The sequence below is a fragment of the Hypanus sabinus genome, chromosome 5, assembly GCF_030144855.1.
Source record: "Hypanus sabinus isolate sHypSab1 chromosome 5, sHypSab1.hap1, whole genome shotgun sequence".
Classification (NCBI taxonomy): domain Eukaryota; kingdom Metazoa; phylum Chordata; class Chondrichthyes; order Myliobatiformes; family Dasyatidae; genus Hypanus; species Hypanus sabinus.
Window position 1 is genome coordinate 98,575,600 of NC_082710.1, and position 21,888 is coordinate 98,597,487.

Here is a 21,888-nt window from a genome sequence, read left to right on the forward strand (position 1 = left end):
TGATGAGAGGTATTGATCGTGTAGGTAGTCAGAGGCTTTCTCCCAGGGCTGAAATGACTAACACAAGAGGCGCTTGGAAGTAGGTACAGAGGAGATAATAGACAATAGACAATAGGTGCAGAAGTAGACCATTCGGCCCTTAGAGCCTGCACTGCAATTCTGAGATCATGGCTGATCAACTACTATCAATACCCGGTTCCTGCCTTGTCCCCATATCCCTTGATTCCCCTATCCATAAGATAACTATCTAGCTCCTTCTTGAAAGCATCCAGAGAATTGGCCTCCACTGCCTTCTGAGGCAGTGCATTCCAGACACCCACAACTCTCTGGGAGAAGAAGTTTTTCCTTAACTCTGTCCTAAATGACCTACCCCTTATTCTCAAACCATGCCCTCTAGTACTGGACTCTCCCAGCATCTGGAACATATTTCCTGCCTCTATCTTGTCCAATCCCTTAATAATCTTATAAGTTGCGATCAGATCCCCTCTCAATCTCCTTAATTCCAGCGTGTACAAGCCCAGTCTCTCTAACCTCTCCGCGTAAGGCAGTCCAGACATCCCAGGAATTAACCTCGTGAATCTCATCCCAGGAATTAACCTCAGGAGATGTCAGGGATAAGTTTTTATACTGAGAGTGGTGAGTGCGTGGAATGGACTGCAGGCGACAATGGTGGAGGCAGATATAATAGGGTCTCTTGAGAGGCTGCTGGCTAGGTACATGGAGCTTAGAAAAATAGAGAGCTATGCGTAATCCTAGGTAATTTCTCAAGAAAGTACATGTTCGGCGCAGTATTGTTGGCTGAAGGGCCTATATTGTGCTGCAGGTTTTCCATGTTTCCATGTTTCTAGAATAATAGTTGTAGCCATAATAGAATCATGAAAGACCATGCCAACTTGGGCATTCAACCAGAGTGCAAAAGACAACAAACTGTGCAAATACAATAAAGAGAGAAAGAAATGATGTGGACCTATTGTGCAGGTGGGCAGGTTGGAGAGGAACCAAGTTGCTTCTCAGACAGAAATTGATATTTTTCATTACCATCCTCTCAAAACACTTCATCATAAAACACTTCTGGAATATAGTCATTGATGGAGTTTACCATGCTCTTCTTAGGCACCGGTATAAATGAAGTGAAGCAGGCACATACCTCGAGCTACCAAAGCAGGAGTTTAAAGATATCGGTGAACACACTAGACTGTTGTTCCCCACAGATCTTTAGTAGTCGGCCAGGTACCCCATCTGGGCTGGTTGCTTTCTGTGGGTTCATCCTCCTGTAGAATGCTCTCTCATCGTCCTCAGTGAGTGAAATCATGGGGTCATCAGCGGGGATGTGGGCATTTATGAAGGTTCCTCCATGTTTTGATAGTCAGTATGAGCACAGGTGAAAGCAAAGCCCTGTTGTCACCTATGCCACTTGATTTCACAAAATACTTGGGTACATGAATCAGAGCAATGTTACACAACAAAGCTCTGAAGCACTGTTTTCAAAACAGCACCAACGCAGTTTTAACTTATTGTAAGCTTTTTTGAAGCACCATCAAGGTGATTGCTCACTCTGTTTTAAAACTGGAAACTCCAACATTTGAAGGTCCCTGCCCTCTAGTGGGAAGTCTAGCAATTTGTTCAATATTTGTTGAACTGCTCTTAAATAAAAACATGTTTTTCACGATCCTAGTCTTTCGACCATACTTCAGTAAATAATTGCTAAATTTTCAAGATCCATTGCCTGATTTCTGACTTCTTTGACAAAAAATTGAAATGTGTGATTCGTGGCATGTTTAACTCAGTAGGATTCTTTCTAAAATTAATTTAATTTAAGATTATTAAAATCATCAGAGAAAATAATAAACAAATAGAAATTTGAACTCAATGTCTAGGCCTCCAGCAACACCCAATCTAATTAGTTAATTAATTGTAAGACACAAACAGAGTCAATTCATATTGGATAACAAACACAATTATATATACTGTACATCTGAGTTTCGAATTTAATTCCTGATTTTCATGCAGAATTAGTATGACAGCCCATATGGGGTTAATACGCACACATATGTTATACATTGTTTTTTTTGTGAATTTGTGGCTTTACTTAATGGCTGATCCAAGTTCCTGGCTTAGTGAAGCTATTTGTTACCATGTGATAGGATCTAAAAGCAATTACCTGTTTTAAAAACAAACAATTAATTTCTGAAAATTCCCAGGAGTTGCCCAAATACCTGATGATCAATAACATATTTTAAAATGCTGCCACCGTAATGCAGGGATATGCAGCAGTCAATTTGACCATTGCAAGGTCCCACAAAATATAATGAGACAAATGATCATATTATCTGTTGTGATCATGAAGCAGAGATAATTATTAATCTATATTCTTGGAGAGCTACAATGCAATCTCTTGAATCGCTTGAAGAGATTTTGTTTACAGTTTCAGAGAGAACAAATGGGTGCCCTGTCTAGCGACTCACCCATAAGATGGCATATCAGACAGCATCAATTTACTTTGAACTGTACTTCAGTTTCAGCCTGGATTAAGTGGTCAATTTCTGATTTAGGGTATTAGGTCTTAGTTGGCCACAACTCAGCTGATAAACATGCTCTAGATCAACTAAGTGTGCATCATCCCAATATTTCACAGGTTTGCAACTGTGCCTCTTTTTCTATTAAATTTTTAACCAAGTCCTGTAATAGCTGCTAGAAAACTATTATATTTTAGACTTGCAAGAGTGATGTACTGAAGATGTAGGAGAAATCTGCATAGTATAACCTGTTCACATATTATAAGAAGCATTACATCTGACTTATATGTTGGGGCGGAGATACATCGCTTCCAAATTAGCTGTAAGATGCTCCCTCCCTCTGTTAGCCTGCAAGTCCTGCAACATGCCGCATAACGAATGAATGAACTGAGTTCATCCTTAATGTTGTCACAGCTGGGGGTGATGGGTGAGGAGTAGTAGGGATAAACTACAACCACCTATTAAGTGCTCTGAATGATGTGCATCTCAAATAACCTCGGACAACTAAGTCCAACTCCTGACATTCACGTGTGGCGTAGTTGCAAAGTCTAGCAGAACTTTTTCTACTGGCAGAGAAGGAGCAAAGGTGGGTTGTAGGTGTCTTAAAACAGGTAGCTTCGGGCAGGTGGGGCTCATCAGCCATGGTTGGCATCTCATCTTGGAGAAGGAAAGCTCCACTCTCAAAACATCTGCCCTGTGCTATACCCAATCATGAGGGAGTCTTCGGGAGTAAACCCCGAGGAAAAGTGCAGAGCTGGAGTCCCTAGGGCAATCCTACATTGAGTTCAACACTGACCGGCAACTCCTGCGATGCCACTGGAGTCAAACTGACGAAGGGTCTCGGCCCGAAACGTCGACAGTGCTTCTCCTTATGGATGCTGCCTTGCCTGCTGCATTCCACCAGCATTTTGTGTGTGTTGTTTGAATTGGTCATTGCCGTCCCTTTGGATTCATCAGCTATGTGAAGAGGGGGAGCCCGCTGCTCTCGATATCAAGGGACATATTTCCATCCTGCTAGCTAACTGAGTACAAAACAAATCAAATGAATAGGGATGGTGTGGTGTGTCTGAATGTGCTCAGTTTCTCAACTTCTAAATTAGGAAGAGCAAATAGAACTGCCATAAAAGCTAGATGTATGTACTGCTTCCTGCTGAATCACTTGTATTCACTGTACTCAGCTTAATAGGTGAAGCAATAGAAACAGAAGAATCTGCCTCGTCATCCTTTGGAATCATCTATTCAACAATATAGTAGATGCTGAATCGTTAGGTTTATTTGAACCTTGTTTTGATTATAAGGTAATCTCGGGCTGTGTAGATCAGGCTGGAAAATAAAATTGAAACCCCTTGAAATTATTTTCACTGGATGGTAGATTCAACTTGGAGTTATGTAAACTAATTTTGTTCCTTTTTCATGTTCTTACATTCTTATTTTTATTTAGCTTAAAATACAATCCAGAATTTAAAAAAAATCTATGTATTACTTTTCAATTTACTGAACTAATTACATTTTGATGTTTGATATAATTTTGAAAGTATTACCTGCAGTAAGTAGGAGTATCATGCACAAGTTAACATCTGAAGTCTTGATTTATTAGATATTTTAATGATTTATGTTTACAGTTGATTAAATGCAACTTTAATAATGAGTTCCTTGCTTTTTTTTCCCGCAGGATGGATCCACAGCTCAGTCGAAAACAAGTTTCCAGACAACCACCACCCCTGAACAGCTTCCCTCAACCCACTTCAGCCCTAGTGCTGTTCAGAGGAGGGCGAAGAGTGCAGCTGCTAACTGTGACCGCCTGAGCCAAACAAAGTCCATGGTTCTGACTGACTCCAACCCAATTAAGTTACCGGTGAGTAGATAGTGCCATACTTCATTGAGGTGTGAAAGCACATGGGAACAATTTTTTGAAATTTCCTTTCAATATTTGCTTTGTTAGAGTGCATGTCAAGGATTTTTAATTACATTCAAATAAATAGCAATCATAAATTTAAATCAATGGCAACACACTTAACTTCTGTAACTATATATTGGCAGAGGGTTACAAGCATCATAATTGATCATGAAAAGTATTTTACTACCGATTCAGAATTTGTTATACTAAAATATCATTAAAGGAAATCTGTTCAGTGGATAGGAGAAATTTCTTCTGGTACTTTACAGCTGGTCACCCTTAAGTTCAATGTGACAGTTCTAGGAATGTTCACTGTAATGTTACCTGGCAAACTTGACTATTTGTAAATTTAAACTATAAGAGTATTGCATTAATTTGATTTGCAAATTCTTGCTGAATACTAGTAATTATCTGATGGTCACTTTTTTTAAAGTAAGTAAATCACTTTTGCAATTATGATTGTTTGGATAATGCCTGACAGACATGTGATGGAATGTGATGTGATGTTAGTTATGTATTGATCATTTTTTTCCAGATGTAAAAACCCCTCAGGGTTAAATCTAGCTGCTATCAATGTTTTTGATTGCATTACATTGACCGGGGACTATTGTTCTCAATTGCTTTCTGCACTTTATGCTCAAGTGCCAACATACAGATCCAGTAATAATTGACATGCAACTTTAAAAATGGTGAAAATGTTTATCTATCTAAATAGAAAAATTATTATGAAGAACATTGGATTTCCAAATCTTAAATGGAGATACTCCCAATATTTAATGACATAAACAGTAGGCACAAATGGCAGCAATGGAATTTATAGTTTAAAAAAAGTAAAGATGAAACCACTTGACTTGAAAATAAAACAAAATTGGTTCACAAATATCCTTCAGTAAAGGAAATCTTCCATTTTCACCTGTTCTCGTCCACTTATGGCTATTAGTTATCTTCTCAGTTCTGGAGCAATTAGGGATGAACAATAAATGCCTGCATTCCCATTGACATCCAGAAATATTTATACTTGAGCAAGTAAATACTAACAGGACTAGATATCCACTGGCTTGAGCATAAATTTAGAGCTCAAGTCTTACCATGGCAAATGGACATTTCAAATTGTAAATCTGGTAAGAAAATGCATTTGTGATTATGAAACTATTGGATTGTTAAATAAACTCCATCTACTCTACTAAATTGTCTTCATCACCCTGTTTGAATCCAAGACCACCAATTCGACTGAAGTGGCCTGGCATTGGTAGTGTAGCAGTAAGCATGATGGTATTAAAATCTCTGTGATCTGGGTTCAATTCCACCCAGTCTGCAAGAAATTTACATATAATTTCCCTGTGTTTGTGTGAATTTCCTCCAGCTGCTCATTCAAAGATGTACGGATTGATAGGTTAATTGATCCCCAAATGGGCGGTGTGAGCTCGTTGGGCTGTATCCCTAAATAAAAATAAAAATAATGTATTTTGTTTCAGTCATGATTAGAAAATTATTTAATTGGTTATTGTTGTCACATGTACTGAATTGCATGCTCTACGTGAAGATCAATTCATTACAACAGTGCATTACGGTACCGCAAAGTAAAATAATAACACAGTGCAGAATAAAGTGCTAGAGCCACAGAAAAGTGGAGTGTAGGTAAAAATAGTGCAAGGTCACAGGAAGGTAGATTGTGAGGTCAAATGTTCAGCATATTGTACTAGGAAACCAATCAATGGTCTATAAAAGCTGTCCTTGTGTCTGGTGATGCATGTTTTCAGGCTTTTGTATCTTTTGATCTGATGGGAGGGGGAGAAGAGAGAATGGGTGGGGTCTCTGATGATGCTGGATGTTTTACTGAGACAGCAAGATGTATAGAAGTATCCATTAAGGGAGGCTGGGCTCCCTGATGTGCTGAGATGTGTCCACAACTCGCAGTTCCTTGCAATCATGGCCAAAGCACTTGATGCATCCAGATAGGATGCTGTCTATGGTGCATTGATTCAAATGAATCAGGGTTGAATGAGACATACCACATTTCTCTAGCCTCCTCAGGAAGTGAAGGCATAAATGTTGAACAATATATGTATACATAAAGCTGAATCAACACCAAAAAGGGTGCTGGATGAATTCAACAGGTCAGTCAGTATCCATGGATGCAAATAGACAGCTGATATTTTGGCCTCAGTCCCACTCAGAATCAGAATCAGAATCAGAATCAGGTTTATTATCACTGCCATGTGTCGTGAAATTTATTAACTTAGCAGCAGCAGTTCAATGCAATACATAATACAGAAATAAAAACAGATAAGTAATAAATTAATAATCAAAATTAATTAATTAATTAACTGATTATAGTATATGTGTATTGAATAGATTAAAAATCATGCAAAAAGCAGAAATAATATATATTAAAAAAGTGAGGTAGTGTTCAAGGGTTCAATGTCCGTTTAGGAATCAGATGTCAGAGGGAAAGGAGCTGTTCCTGAATTGCTGAGTGTGTGCCTTCAGGCTTCTATACCTCCTACCTGATGGTAACAGTGAGAAAAGGGCATGTCCTGGGTGCTGGAGGTCCTTAATAATGGATGCTCAACTGAAGAAGTAAACTATTTCTATCCATCATTGCTGCCTGACATGATGAACTCTTCCAGCACCTCTTTTGTGCTGCTCCAGATTCTGGCATCTGCCTTTCTTCAAATCAGATGATGTGGCATGGAGTTTGTGGGGATGTCAGAACTCACTCACTGCAAAAGCCTGTGTTCCCAAGCTACAAAACCTATCCCCAGAATCTTCATCATTGACATCTGACTCAAGATCGGCAGCTCAATGGGAATTTCAGATCTTCTCAGCCAGCTCATCAATACCTCATCTCAACACTCTCATTCAGCAGTGGTGGTGGTGTGGGCTGGTAGGCGAAGGGCAGGCAGCCTGTAGCAGTAAAAAAGGATGGAGACACCATGAGACCCTCCATTGGTTTGGGTCGACTGCAGATGTTGCGTCCTAGCTGTTGTCAGTACGCAAGCCAGTGCGATAGGTCATAGAGAGCAAGCTGTTGTCCATGTTGCAAGCATCCCTTCTCCACATTCAAAGGAACAGCAGCGGCCAATCCAGAGGCATCACAGGAATTGCTGGTTAGTATTTAACTCAATGTCGGACTGTCTTAGGGATTCCAGCTTCAGATTATTCTTTGGGGCTTACTCTGAAGCCTTCCTCACGAGTGGGTAGAGCCACAAGACAGCATGAAAAGCATAGATGATGAACCCCATCTGCTTGGAATGACTGGTTTTAAGGCACCATTAATCTGCTTATGCTCCTTCTCCTTTCAGTAGAAACGGTTCCACCAAGCTTAGTAACTGAGTCACGCGTGAAGGCCAGGGGTTGGACTTGATTGTCAGAGGCTATTTTATATGCATGGCAGTGGAAGCATTTAATAGGTAGTGGGAGCTTATCCACATCTCCAACACACACCCCCAAACTCACTATAACATCGTAAGAAACCAACAAAGTATCACACAAAGATGAAGTATCACACAAAGTCATGTTTTGTTCTTTCAAAAAGCCCTGGATAACTGCCCCCAGATTCTTAAGTAATATTCTTCCTATTTTTGTTTCCATTTATGAAAATTGATAACACCACTTAGAGCCTGTCATTAAAAGATGGGAAACATAATCTGAGTTCAGTATGTGCATTTAAACAGACTAAGTTACAAAAAAATTAATGTTAAGCATTGTAGATTAATATTGTTTCTCCCAATATGGATTTGCTTAAGTTATTGCTATAGAGCAATTGTTAACATCATATCAGAGGTCTTACACCAATCGATAAGCAAGAATGTGCAGATAAATAGATCAGAAAACTTGCAAAATACTGTAGTAACCTGGACAAGCAAAAAAAAACATTTTATTGTAGCATGCAGAAAGCACTTGGGGAACTCAGCAGATCAGGCAGCATTGATGAAGGGAAATGCATAGAGGACATTATAAGTAACAGATTTATCATGTCTGGATTAATCCCAAGGAATATAAAATCAGTATTAAGCCATTCACTTTGCTCAACTTTTCAGTTAAACTTCAGCTTAAACCCATTAACCAAACAATGATATATTTCATATAATTAATAACATTTGTACCCAAGATACATGGACCTCTAATTAGTCAACAAAACTGGGCAATTGGCAGAACACTCACAACAATAAGTCTACATGACCATTTTAAATTAGGTTGCAAAATAATGAAACATTTAATCTCTAATCATATTCAAAAGGCCAATATGAACTTCACCTCAGTTTTCGAAGTAACGGTCTCAATGCAAAGTCAACTTTCAGAAATTTGCTGGAGTCTAGATGGTTATGTTCATTTTCCTTATTGAAGTTGCAAAATCAGTATATGTATTTTGTAATAAATCACCTTGAAAACTCAAAATCAAAAAGAGTGTGACCACAAATATGATAAAAGCTTGTCATGCAAGGGGCTTTAGTTCAAGGAGTACTTAACCATCCTCTACTGAGTGATCATTAATGCCATTATATAATGTTTATAGCATTTATTGGACAGTACCCCAATAAAAGTTGATCACCTCTTTTGTAAGTGATGATTGTACTTAATGTAACAATTGTAATTTCATCAGTTAAAGGCAACCCTAATCCTGGCAACTATTGAAAACTTTCAAAATGTAGAGATAAATAATCTTAAACAAGCTGATGTAACAGAATAGAAAAAACAGAAATACATTAAAGATGTTTCTTAATCTACTAGGCAAATGAACAAGTGGCTGTGAGTTAGGAGGAAAAGGACTGCTCACCACTGCAAGTGGAAGACCAAGTTGATATTAGTATCAGTTACATCCAGCTGGTTGATTACTTGGTTGAGACCCACATGGAATCTACTTACAGATTATGATACAAGAAAGTTTGTTCGGTCCATTGGGTCAATGCCAGCTCCCAGCAAATCAATCTCATAAATCTCATTCCTCCTTTCATTATTTTCCCTGTAGTCCTACAATCTATTCTCTCTCACTTACCTATCAGTTTTTTAAAATCTTTTGCCACGTACCCATACAAAAAACATCAGTTAACCTGGTAGCATAGCGGTTAGCATAGCACTCTACAGCATGTCAGCTGTAAGACTGGGGTTCAATTCCTGTTGCAGTCTGAAAGGAGTGTGTACATTCTCCCCATGACTTTGTGGGTTTCCACCCGCATTCTAAAGACATACGTTAGTTGTGGGCATGCTGTTTTGGTGCCAGAAGTATTATGACACGTGCGGGCTACCCCCAACAGGTCCCGGATGCAATCAATGCATTTCACCGTATTGATGTACTAGTGACAAATAAAGCTAATCTTTAAATCTTTAATCTTACCAACATGTCTTTGTGATGAAGGAGAAAACCAAATTAATGATGGAATTTCTCATAATTACGGGGAAAACACACAAACACTGTACGTACAGCACATGAGGTTAGGTTCTATGGAACAATGAAACAGTGGCAAACTGGACTGGTATATTAGAACAGGTATTCTGGTATACTTGACTGGTAAATTGCAATCAGGCTAAAGTTATATAAACAGCATTGGTTTTCAACAGCATTTAAAAATTGTACATATGCAATTATAATATTCTTACTCTTAATTAAGGGATGATAGATCATATAGTTAGTGAGATAGAAAGATATGTAAATAGAGATAGAGAGTGACTCAGAGAGACAGACAGACAGAAGAAGATAATATTCATAGAGGTTTTAATACTGAAGAAGTACTCAAAGCAGAGATTGAAGGAACATAGATAACTGAAAGGACAATACAAGATCATTGCTGATGTAATAGAGGCAAGAGTTGATATCAGGTCTGTGGTTTCCTTGGGTGTCTGAAACCACATACTACACCACATTGCTCTCATCATTAAAAGCTACGAGTGAAACGTAACAAAATGAAGATCTCTTCTGATATCTGATGGCAAATGTCAAATACATAATTGACCATAGACTACAATGTGCCAGTAAAACTTATGGTAGATTGAGGAAGAGAGTATCTGTGGATCAAGAGCTCAGACTTGTGACTTGGTGCAAATTTCATGGGCTTGTGAGACCAGTCACCCCGTCCTCCTTTATGTTTTTAAGATCAGGAATATTGGAAGCAGGCATTTTAAGACACTGTAAAGAAAAAACCAATCTGGTAACCTAGTGTTTACAAACTTTACAAAATTCACTGGAAGGTAATATGAGAGTGCATTATTTTAAGATGATTGGAGGAAGAATCTGTAGCATGCATTTTGGTCCCAACAACCATCACAGATCTCACAAAAACATTGACGAAATAATTCATTTCAGAATCAGAATCAGGTTTATTATCATTGATATATGTTATGAAATCTGTTGTGAAGCAGTACAGTGTGAGACATAGAACTTACTATAAGTTACAAAAATAAATTTTACAAAAGACAAATAACAAGGTAATATTCACTGGCCAATATGAAATCTGATGGCAGAGGAGAAAGGGCTGTTCCTAAAACTTTGAATGTGGGTCTTTGGGCTCTTGTACTCCTCCTCAATGATAGTAACATGAAGCAGGTGTGTCCTGGATGGTGATGGTCTTTAATGATGAAAGCCATCCTCTTGGGCACTGCTTTGTGAAGGTGTCCTCAATGATGTGGAGGGCTGTGATGGAACTGATTAGATCTACAAGCCCTAGAGCCTCTTATGATCCAATTCATTGGAGGCTCCATACCAGGTTGGAGAGCATTCTGACTGGTGGCATTGCCATTTGATATTCTAAGAGACTACCTAATAAGAAAATAAGGGAGAAGAAGTGTTGAAGAGTTTTACTCTTCAATAAAGGCTTGATTTAGTGGAGCTCAAAGGCTAGTGGACTTCAAGTATTTCCATTGATTGAAGCACATCCAGAACTGTTCCAGATTCCCCTGCCCCCAATTCCCTTGTACCCTCTAGCCCTTGGGGATTATTAACCTGTTCTATGAATATATTTAATTGGTTTTCTTCACAAGCTTCCAGTGATTAAACATTCCACAATTACACCTATCTCTGGGAAAGATATTTTTCCTACCTGAATTCTTACTCCTTAAACTTAACTTACCTGGTCTTGAATCCACTTGTTTTTTTTATTGAATGATATTTGATATTCATTATCAATGGCAATAATGAGCTATGGATGAATATCTAAGATATAATTTTTATCTCTTGGATTCTAATCTGTTAAAAAGTTAGATTTTTTGTAAAGTGAATGCTTATGTCTTGCTGAAACTACAAAGTAATTTAGTGACACGATTAGTTAAAAGCATTGTTTTCGCTGAACAACACATTGTACACAGGCATAAATCTAACCATCCCATACAAATTTAGATAAAGAGAAGAACATTTTAGCCATGGAGCACAACATCTTTAGTTGAGAAGCATCATTAGTTAGGTAGCTTTTAGCATATTGAGTACCAGTGGGGGTTTGGATTATCTCATGGATGGGAAAAAGTGTGGCACCCTGTGTCTTGGCTTCTAATCCACATTCTATTGATGTTTGAATTGTTAGAAAGACTGTTTACTATTGGAGAATCATGTAAGCTTGATTCCTTAGTAAACAATCACCACTCAGTATCAATCACAAAGAAGGATTAATAATTAATTGAGTGGAGATAGTTTCTTGCTAATAGTTCAATGGCTTCCTTCCGTGACGTTTACATTTTATTTTCTGAATTGATTTGAAGCTACTTGAGCACCTTCAACCATCTGTGCTTCATCATTTCTCCATAGTTCATTTTTTTGTGGATATTGTTGCTGCGTCATTCTCAATTCTCCAGACAGTGTTGCTGAAATTGAACTAATGCAGTAATAGAACGAAAGCAAAACATTTCTGAAACATAGAAGCTTAACCTCCAAGCTCGTACGTGAAACTGAGCTTCAGAAAACCTTGTGTGCATGCCGTTAACAACAATAATAAGCTATTTGTAAGATACGAAAATCAGAAAATCGGAAAGCTAACTAGAAATGGTAACTCATATCTACTCCAAAGAATTGGCTGAAGTCTTAAAAGACATACTACAGATATGTGTGTGTGTTTCTTCTTTTTTTCTCTCTTTCCCTCTCACAATAACTCCTTGCCTGTTCTCCATCTTCCTCTGGTGCTCCCCTCCCCCTTATTTTCTTCCAAGGCCTTCCATCCTATGATACTCCCCCTTCTCTAGCCTAGTGTCTAGTGTCCCTTTTGCCAATCAACTTCCCAGCTCTCAGCTTCATCCCTCCCCCTCCTGTCTTCTCCTATCACTTCAGGTCTCCCCCTCCCCCTCCCACTTACAAATCTCTTACTATCTCTTTTTTTCTGTTAGTCCTGACAAAGAGTCTCGACCCGAAATGTCGACTGTGCTTCTTCCTATAGATGCTGCCTGGCCTGCTGCATTCCACCAGTGTTTTGTGTGTGTTGCTTGAATTTCCAGCACCTGCAGATTTCCTTGTGTTTGTGATACTACAATTGGAACAAATCTGAAACTGAGAATTATTTCTGTTGGCAAGCAATGATTTGGGTGTGAATTTTCAAAGACTTTTAAGAAAGTTGATGCAGAATAAAATATGCCATAAAAATAGATTTTGTTTTAGATCAAATAATATTAAATAACATCTGGACTGAAAAAGTAAGTTCCTTTAGATTATTATTTATTAAGCAGTTCTCAGATTCCAGATTCCTGTTCAGAGTGGTAGATACAGTTCATACTATAGTCACAGCCCATTATGGATTGTTGAAACAGCTAAGCTTTCACATTAACAAGCTGATTTCATGTGGAAAGGTCCATTGCACTACATTATGGCTAGTTGTAAGGATTATGGGATTAGATATTTTGTGAAGCAACAGATTTGAGGAAGGTGATATTTATGATCTAATTCTGACATTAAATGTGATGGGCTTGCCACATCTGACTCAGTCAATCCATAGTGTTGCTTCCAGCAACAGATTTATTTCTTCTAATCTGATGCACAATAACTCAGGCGCTAAAAGATAAGTTGCAGTCATTTTTCACTGTCTGGTTGAATTAAAAGCAGTGTCAGTATTTAAAACAACAGTTGGAAAAGCAATTCTTCATTTTAGAAACTATTTCTACCTTCACAATCTGAAGATAGTACTTCAAGTATAAGCAACCCAAACCCACACACATCATGTAATTAGCATTTTACTGACCGGTTCTCATGAAGAAACACTGCTTATGTCATGAACACAAAATTGTATAACATAAAATGCATGTCAAATGAGGTGCACTGTTGTATGAAATCCACGCCTCTGGTTATATGCATGTTATCAACATAAGGTATGCTCCAACATCATAAAAACCTTGAAAGATTGGTCTGTTCTCTTTAAATCAATACAGATTATGGGAAGACATATTAGGAATATTTCAAACTCTATTAGGGTGCAAAGGTAAATCAAAGGTGTTAATTCTAATGTTTGAAGAATTTAGGGCACATATCTAGAGATATAAGAAAATGTAAAGTTCATAATGGAAGATAATAACAACTTATTAATATAGTGTGGGGAAGTGGAAATCACTTCCAGGTTTATGTACAGGACTGTACAAAAGTTTTATGCATATATAGGATGCCTAAGACTTTTGCACAGAACTGCATTTGTCAATGTGGGGTGGAGAGCAAATTTGTAAACTTGGAGGGAGCAGAAGATGTTAGGAATAGAGACGGTGGAGCGCCGCATGCAGGATGTGGGACAGGTGGCAGAGAGGGAGTACCAGGGGTGGGTTCCTCCAGAATTTTGCATAAGTTATGCTGGATTTCCAATATCTACAGAGTCACGTGTTTCTGATCTGGTTTTCAAAGAAGAGTAAGACAAAAACTTGAAGCTTGCTATTGAAATCTGAATGGAATCTAAATGACAAAATCAAATCAAAATACTAAATGGCAATCCAAAGCCTCACCTTCTGCATAGTATGCATATGTTAAAATGGACCACAGAAAGGAGCAACACACACAAAATACTGGTGGAACGCAGCAGGCCAGGCAGCAAGTATAGGAAGAAGCACAGTCGACGTCTTGGGCCAAGACCCTTCGTCAGGACATCAGGCACCAGCAAGAACTATACTTTAACCCCTGGCATGCATAAGCACAAACGGAGGTACAGGTTTCCCCCTGCTATCTGAAGGTAAAGCGTTCCTATGAAACAGAATGTCATAAAGTGAATAAGCAATTACCATTTACTTATGTGGGAAAAATCTGAGAGTGTTCACAGACCCAAAAAATAACCTACAAAATCATGCCAAATAACACATAAAACCTAAAATAACAGTAACATATAGTAAAAGCAGGAATGATATGATAAATACACAGCTTATATAAAGCAGAAATACTTTTCTGCAATCATTGCAGCACTGTCTAGCGTAGCAAAAATCTGACTATGTAGCATATAATCTCTCTATGTAGCGCTACTAGCATAGCGGAAGCACTCTCAGCAGAAGCCCTCTCTCCAGTAACCTTTAAGCTATGAAGCTGCCAAATCATACCAAATAACACACACAAATAAACAGCCTATATAAAGTAGAAATAATGTATGTACAGTGTAGTTTCACTTACCGGAATCAGGAAGACAGCGAGCACATTGATGATGGTGTGTTAGGCTGAATCGTCGGAGTTTGGGTACTCGGCAATTTTTTCCAATAAATTGCAGTTTCGTCACAGTTAAACACTTGCTTATATGAATAACCTCCTTCTGTAATTATTTTCTTCAGTTCTGCTGGGAACTTTTTGGCAGCTTCAGTATCAGTCGAAGCACTCTCTCCAGTAAACGTTAAACTATGAAGCTGGCAATAAGTTCTCAGCAGATCAAAAGAGACCACTTTGCTACGAGCAGAACCAATAGTAACATCAGCAGCTTTCAAGATTCTTTCTTTCTGCGTGTAAATAGTGCGAATGGTGGACGCAGGCAGGTTCAACACGCAGACAATGTCCTTACTTCATTGAGCACAATTGAAATGCTTAATTACGTCCAGTTTTACGCTAAGCATAAAACGCTTACGAGTTCTCTAAGGCTTTTCCAATACCTTAGGTGACATCTTGCTAACGGATGCACAAAATAAATCTAGATAAATCACAGATGCTCACAGACACGTGTTTGAGCTATGGTGGCTTGGTGCTGAATGCAGTTCCGGGGGAGGAACTTGGCTGGTTGGGGCACGCGCTGCCTTTTTTCGTAAAACTGAAAACACTCTTTGTTTATCAAAAACAGGTAACTAATGCAGGTCTTTCGTAAAAGCAAGGTGTTGTAAAGTGAATGTTCGGAAAAAAAGGGGCCACCTGTAACTGTAAATTAGTACTTGTTATCAACTGTCACTAGTTTTAGAGAGTAAGAGTTTGGTAGAAATGCAATTGTTGTGCCTTTCAACAGAATGACAATTGTTTGCAATTCTTAGCCTACACCATTCAGTAATACCGTTCCGTAGCTCACCCCACAGTAAAGGTAAGTTTTGATTTCAGCTGAACACTCCTAGATTCGTAAAGTATTTGTAGCACACGATATAAAAGCAGGCCATTCATCCCAGTCTATCATGTACCAGATGTCATCACAACCTTTGTTCAAACATCGAAGATCTGAATTCTAAGGTGAAATACATTGAGGCATCAAGGAGGCCTGGTAAAACTAAAGCCAACAAACATCAAACAGAAAAAAAAGCTTGAAGTTATGCCTCATGCAAGTGCAGATGACTGTGGTTGCTGGTGGTCAATAAACCCAACCCCAACAACTCAGAGGAGGAATCTCAGATCTCGCCATCCTAACTACTTCATCAATACCTTCCTTTTATCATGAGGTCATAAGTAAGGATGTTAGCTGATGTTTGCACAACGTTCAAGTTTGTTCTGATGTCCTTAGCAAGTGAATCAGCCTATGCTAAGGAGAAGAAGTCTAACCACCTATTCTCACTGCTCAAAGGCATGAGTGATGTTACAAAAAATACCTGTATTTGGAGGGGCATGTTGTGGTATGAACATTATAAGTCTGAAACAGAATATGGAGAGACTGAGTAAATGGATGAAAACCTGGCAAATGGTGTCAGAAACTAGAGTTAGTTCATACAGGAGAGTGTGAGGTCATGTATTTTGGTAAGCAGAAACAAGAAGCAGATGGTTATCAAAATGGAAAAATACTGCAAATGAGTGAAGTTCAAGGGGCTCTAGGACATAGAACATACAGCACAGCACAGGACCTTCAGCCCACAATATTGTGTCAATCTTTTAACCTATTCTAAGATTAATCTAACCCTCCCCTTCCCTCATTGCCCTCAATTTTTTTCTTTCATCTATGTGCCTATCTAAGATTCTCTTAAATATTCCTAATGTATCTGCCTTTACCTACTCTAAGATCAACCTAGCCCTCACCTTCACTGTAGCCCTCAAATTTTCTTTCATCTATCTCTTAAATGCCCCTAATATAACTACCACTACCACTGCCCCAGCAGTGTGTTCCACACCACTGTTGCTCTCTGCATAAAAAGAAACTGCCTTTGACATTTGCCCTATACTTTTTTCCAAACACCTTAAAATTATTCCCCTCACAAATGTTATACCCACTCATGAATTGCATTAAGCTGCCAGGCGGACCCAACAAGAAGTTAAAAATGGCATGATGAACTTTATTGCCAGGAGCTGGAGTTTAAGTATACAAATATTTTGCTATAGGTGTCATCATCATCGTCATCATCATCAATGTGCCTTGTCATATAACCATGATTGTTCAACTATTACTACAGAAGTGGTTTGCCGTTGTCTTCTTCTAAGCAGTGTCTTACAAGTGTATAGAGTATTAATGAGGTCACACTTGGACTACTGTGCACAGTTTTTGGTCCCCTTACCTAAAAATAGGATGCCATAGCATTGAAGACAGTCCAAAGGACTAGTGCCCTAAGGTGAGAAGGTTGTCTTATCAAGGGAGGCTGGTAAGGGTCTTTATTCCTTAGCATTTAGAAAAACCAGGTGGTGAACTAATTGAAGTACATATGAATCACTGTACATAATAGACAATTGCACATTTAGAGGGGTGAGATTACAGTAGGTTGAGGAGTGTGGAAGGGCAGGCAGTTGATACCCCATTTCCAGATGGAGGGTCAAATGTCAAGAGAGGGTAAAAGGGCAGAACAAAACATCCAAAGGGAAGAGAAGTGTGAACAAGTGAGAAGGGATCGTTCAGCATATTAGCATTTCCTATCACGGTTACAGATTTTGTTTACCCATAGTGTATATATTTTCAACGGCTTATAAAACTAAGGAAAATACATATGATCCTTTGTATAGTATGGAATCATTATTCTTGCATAATTGAATTTAAGACTAACTTAATTTTTATCACTTAACAACAAAATGCAACAGCCAAAATATAATATAAAATAAAAGTAAAAACTATGTTACTCCTCATCTGAAATACCGACATAGAAAAGCTTTCAGTGGATTTTTAGCTCCTTTGCTGAATTTGACCTTGAGTATCAATAAGCGAAAGGCAAAACCACGTATCTTCCTACAGCAATTTATATCAGTTGTCATATTAGAGCACACTGATTTCTCACAGAGTCATGTCTCTTTGTAACTTTTAATTGGGAATAGAGTATGATAAAATTTTTACTTTGTTTTCTAATGATGTTTTTATGCCTTTATGGAACGCATATGGCAAAAGGTATTAGACTGTAGATGGTTTTGACAAGCATGAAAGCTGCACAGCATGTGCCTGCAAATGGAATTATGTGCAAAAAATTTCTAGTGATCCATCTCTCGCCAGATTATCCACCTCAATACCCTAAAGAACTCAGCTACCAATTAACACTTACTTTATTACATGTTGGGATATACTTAATAACTTTCATATGTTTATGCACTATTACCTTGAGTGATGGCTTTTATACAATTAGACATAATTGGGATATCAATATGCAACAGCTAAATATATTAACCCTCTTAAAACTAATGAGCATTTCTGCATCCAGCTGCTAAATATGACAAGGTAAGCATCTTTCATTTTTGACAGGATATCATTCATCAAACCATTTTTTCTGTTTGCCGGTGCATCATTTTTATGACAATTGTATTTTTATTTGAAATTCCATTAAACACTCATACTACACATTAATGCGAATTCATAGACATCTGATCAGAATTGCAAAATTTTAGAATCTGTGTTCCCTTTACTTAGATATAGTGTTCCACTTACATTATAATTCTGATAAAGATTTTGTATTGTAGTTGTGATCACTCCAAACCATAGTCTTATTAAAAATGTGTTATCTATTCTTCATCACTTAATGCATTGAAGGGACATGTATCTTGTCTCAACAAGAAATAGAGAAAGAAAACATTTGGAATAGGCTGAGATTTCTCTGCAAAATTGAAAATGCTTCACAAGATGGTGAAAACCTCCTTGAAGTAAATCAAGAATGTCTCATTGTGAACACAGATATATGTCGGTTGAGAGAAAATAATTGTTTTTTTTTTACTTAGGTATAATGCCAACTGTAATCATTCCACAATGATTAATTGAGTTCTTAAACACAATCAAAATTAACAAAACAAAATCACAGATTGCAAATGTATTACATATCTTGAAGATACAGCAATAAAAAGCAATTAAAGTTGAAAGTTAATAGCTTAGATTTTCCTGGGGATTTGCACCATTGCAACAGCTAAAGAATCTTTGAGCAATGCAAACAGGAAATTGTAGAGCATTTGATTAATACTTTTGATCCATCTATTCCATATTTCGTTCTCACCCTACATAACTAACAATTAGAAAGTAATTATCATAGCTCTGCCTGTAATTCAAGCCAATGGTGAATGGAACTTTTGTGCACTTAAGCCAGTTGTTTTGCTGTTGTTGCCTGGCAGCAATATTATTAACTCTAAATGCATTTTCTGGTTCTAGTCAAACATTATGCTATATGTTGATTGAAATTTGTTGAAAGGCAAGTTTCAAGCAGTTGCACTGCCATGCTAAGAAAATCCATGTATATGTTTAACTTTTGAAGAAGCTGAGACTCTTGGGATCCATCAGAAGGTGCCAAACTGAACTCAAAAATGGCTTGGTGGCAGTAAAGAAATGTAATAGTTGATGGGTATAATTGTGAATTGAAGGTTCTTGTCAGTGTGGTTCCACAGGACTCAGTATTTAGTCTAATCACTAACAAGAGAAAATCTGCAGAATCTTGAAATCCAAGCAACACACACAAAATGGTGGAAAACTCAGCAGGCCAGGGAGCATCAATGAAATGAATTTCTGCAGAATCTTGTATGTGTTGCTCAGAATTTAGTCATAGAGCACTACAGCACAGAACTAGGCTCTTTGGCACATCTATTCTATGCCGAACTGTCACTGTGCTTAGTTTAATTGAACCATATCAAAACCATAGCCCTTCATACCCCTCCCAGCCAAATTCTCTTAAATTTTGAAATCTATCCACCACTTCCTCTGGCAGCTCATTTCACCACCTCCTTGAGTGAAGAAGTTAAACTTTTCACCTTTCACCCTTAATCAATGACCTCTAGTTCTAGCTTTACCCAATTTCAGTGAAAAAAAAAAGCTTGCTTGCATTAATATATTTCCACCCCTCGTAATTTTATATACCTCTTTCAAATCTCCACTCATTCTCCTACACTCCTAAGGGCTTGATATTTAAGTTTACAGGTGATATGAGAAATGACTGTGTGGCTGATGTTGATGAGGAAAGTTTTAGACCACAGGAGGATTTGGATGATCCAGCAAATTGATCTTGAACATGACAAATGGAGCTAAATTCAGAGATGTGTGAGATAATGAGTTTTATACTTAGGAGATGTATCAAGATCAGGGAACATACAATCATTGACAACATTGAGTGGTGTGGAGCGACTCAAAGACCTTGGGGATACATTAATTTCTTAAAGGTGAAAGAACAACTTAATATGATGGTTAGAAAAACATACAAAATGATTTATTTTGTTAATTGAGGTACAGAAGACAAGAGAAGTATGCAAGATGGTGTTCACGAAAATCCATTGCAGCAGTACAGAGTTTACTAGCCTGAGTACCGTGCAGATATTTTGTTATCATGTTATAGAAAATGTGTGATTGTATTGGAGAAGATAAAGAGTAAAATTAAGAAAATGTAGTAGGATTGGAAAATTGTAGCAATGAGGGATGATTTGATAAGCTCAAAAGGGATGAAATACAATGCATCAGATTTAGAGGTCCATGGGCTATGGGAAACAATAGTTCTATTTGCCTCAACATAAAAGCCAATAGCCATATTGCTATCATTCTGTGATTCCCGCAGGTTAAATAACAATGTAAGAAAAATTCAAACCCATTTGACTCTCTTGTCAATTATGTTGCTTCTTCAACATGTTATTGCTGTCTCTGAGGGAATTCAGCATGGTAGGGAGCAGGGTTGAGAACAGAACGTGCGTAATGGCTGATCGTAAACCCATGATCATGTCCAATTCTCAACCAACTCGCCAATTATAGCATCAAGCAAGTTTGAAATCAATGAGGATGAGAGCAGAAGATGAGCAGGTGCTCAGCGCTGTCTGAATCTTTGAACCTGTGTGTCTACCTGTATTTTTATGGTCTCCCTTTCCCTCTCACTCCTTGCTGCCAGAGGAAGATGCAGGAGTCTTGGGTCTTGGGCAAGGTTTGATTAACACTGTTTATGGATTGGGCTCTATTTTAGAGCACTGCAGTTCATGTTTTATGTGTTTCTAGTTTCAATAAAAGGCTACTCCTTTTTATTACTATTTTGCACGATTCTGATCAGGGTGGCTAGCTCTGCAGCCTGCAGTCAACGTACAACACAGCGCTAAATTGAACTGAACTGAACTAAGCTGAACATTCCCAGACTGTTTCAAGGACTCTGCAGTTTGATGTTTAATATTCGGTGTTTTATTCACTTGTTTCTGTTGTCATTTGCATGATTTATTCTTTTTGTTTTGCACATTGGGTGTTGATATTTTCTTTGAACAGTTTCCATGGTGTTTCTTTGTTTTGTAGCTGTCTGCAAGAAGATGAATTTCAGGGTTGTATACTGCATGCATATTTCGTTACTAAATGTACTTTGAATCTTTTGATTCTTTGAAAGTTACTCCCTCATCTGTCAATAGTTCCAGAGGATACTGACTTATTAATAAAAAAGACATCATCTTGAACATCCCTGTTAACCTTCTTTGCCCTCAGGAAAGCATTCCAAGCTTTTCTCATCTGTCTCAGAATCAAAATCAGAATCATGTTTTTTATCACTGACATCAGTCATGACAATTTGTGGCAGCAGCACAGTGCAAATCAAAAGCATTACACAAGATTGCAAAGGTTAATGTTCATACACCATTCAAAAATCTGATGGTGGAGGGGATGAAATTGTTTCTAAAATGTTGAGTGTGAGTGTCAGGCTCCTGTAGCTCCTCGCTGATAGTAGTAATGAGAAGAAGGCTAGCCTCGCATGGTGAGGGTCTTTATTGATGGATGCTGCCTTCTTGAGGTGCTGCCTCTTGAA

At 38.0% G+C, this 21,888-nt stretch overlaps 1 protein-coding gene across 1 annotated transcript in view; it reads left to right on the plus strand.

Annotated features, from left to right (window-relative positions):
• arhgap15 (Rho GTPase activating protein 15) overlaps positions 1–21,888 on the plus strand; it is a 728,119-nt gene that overhangs the window by 113,436 nt on the left and 592,795 nt on the right. Inside the window, exon 3 of the mRNA XM_059970253.1 lies at positions 4,189–4,371. Coding sequence (XP_059826236.1) covers positions 4,189–4,371 — 183 coding nt within the window. The remainder of the gene's footprint in view (positions 1–4,188; positions 4,372–21,888) is intronic.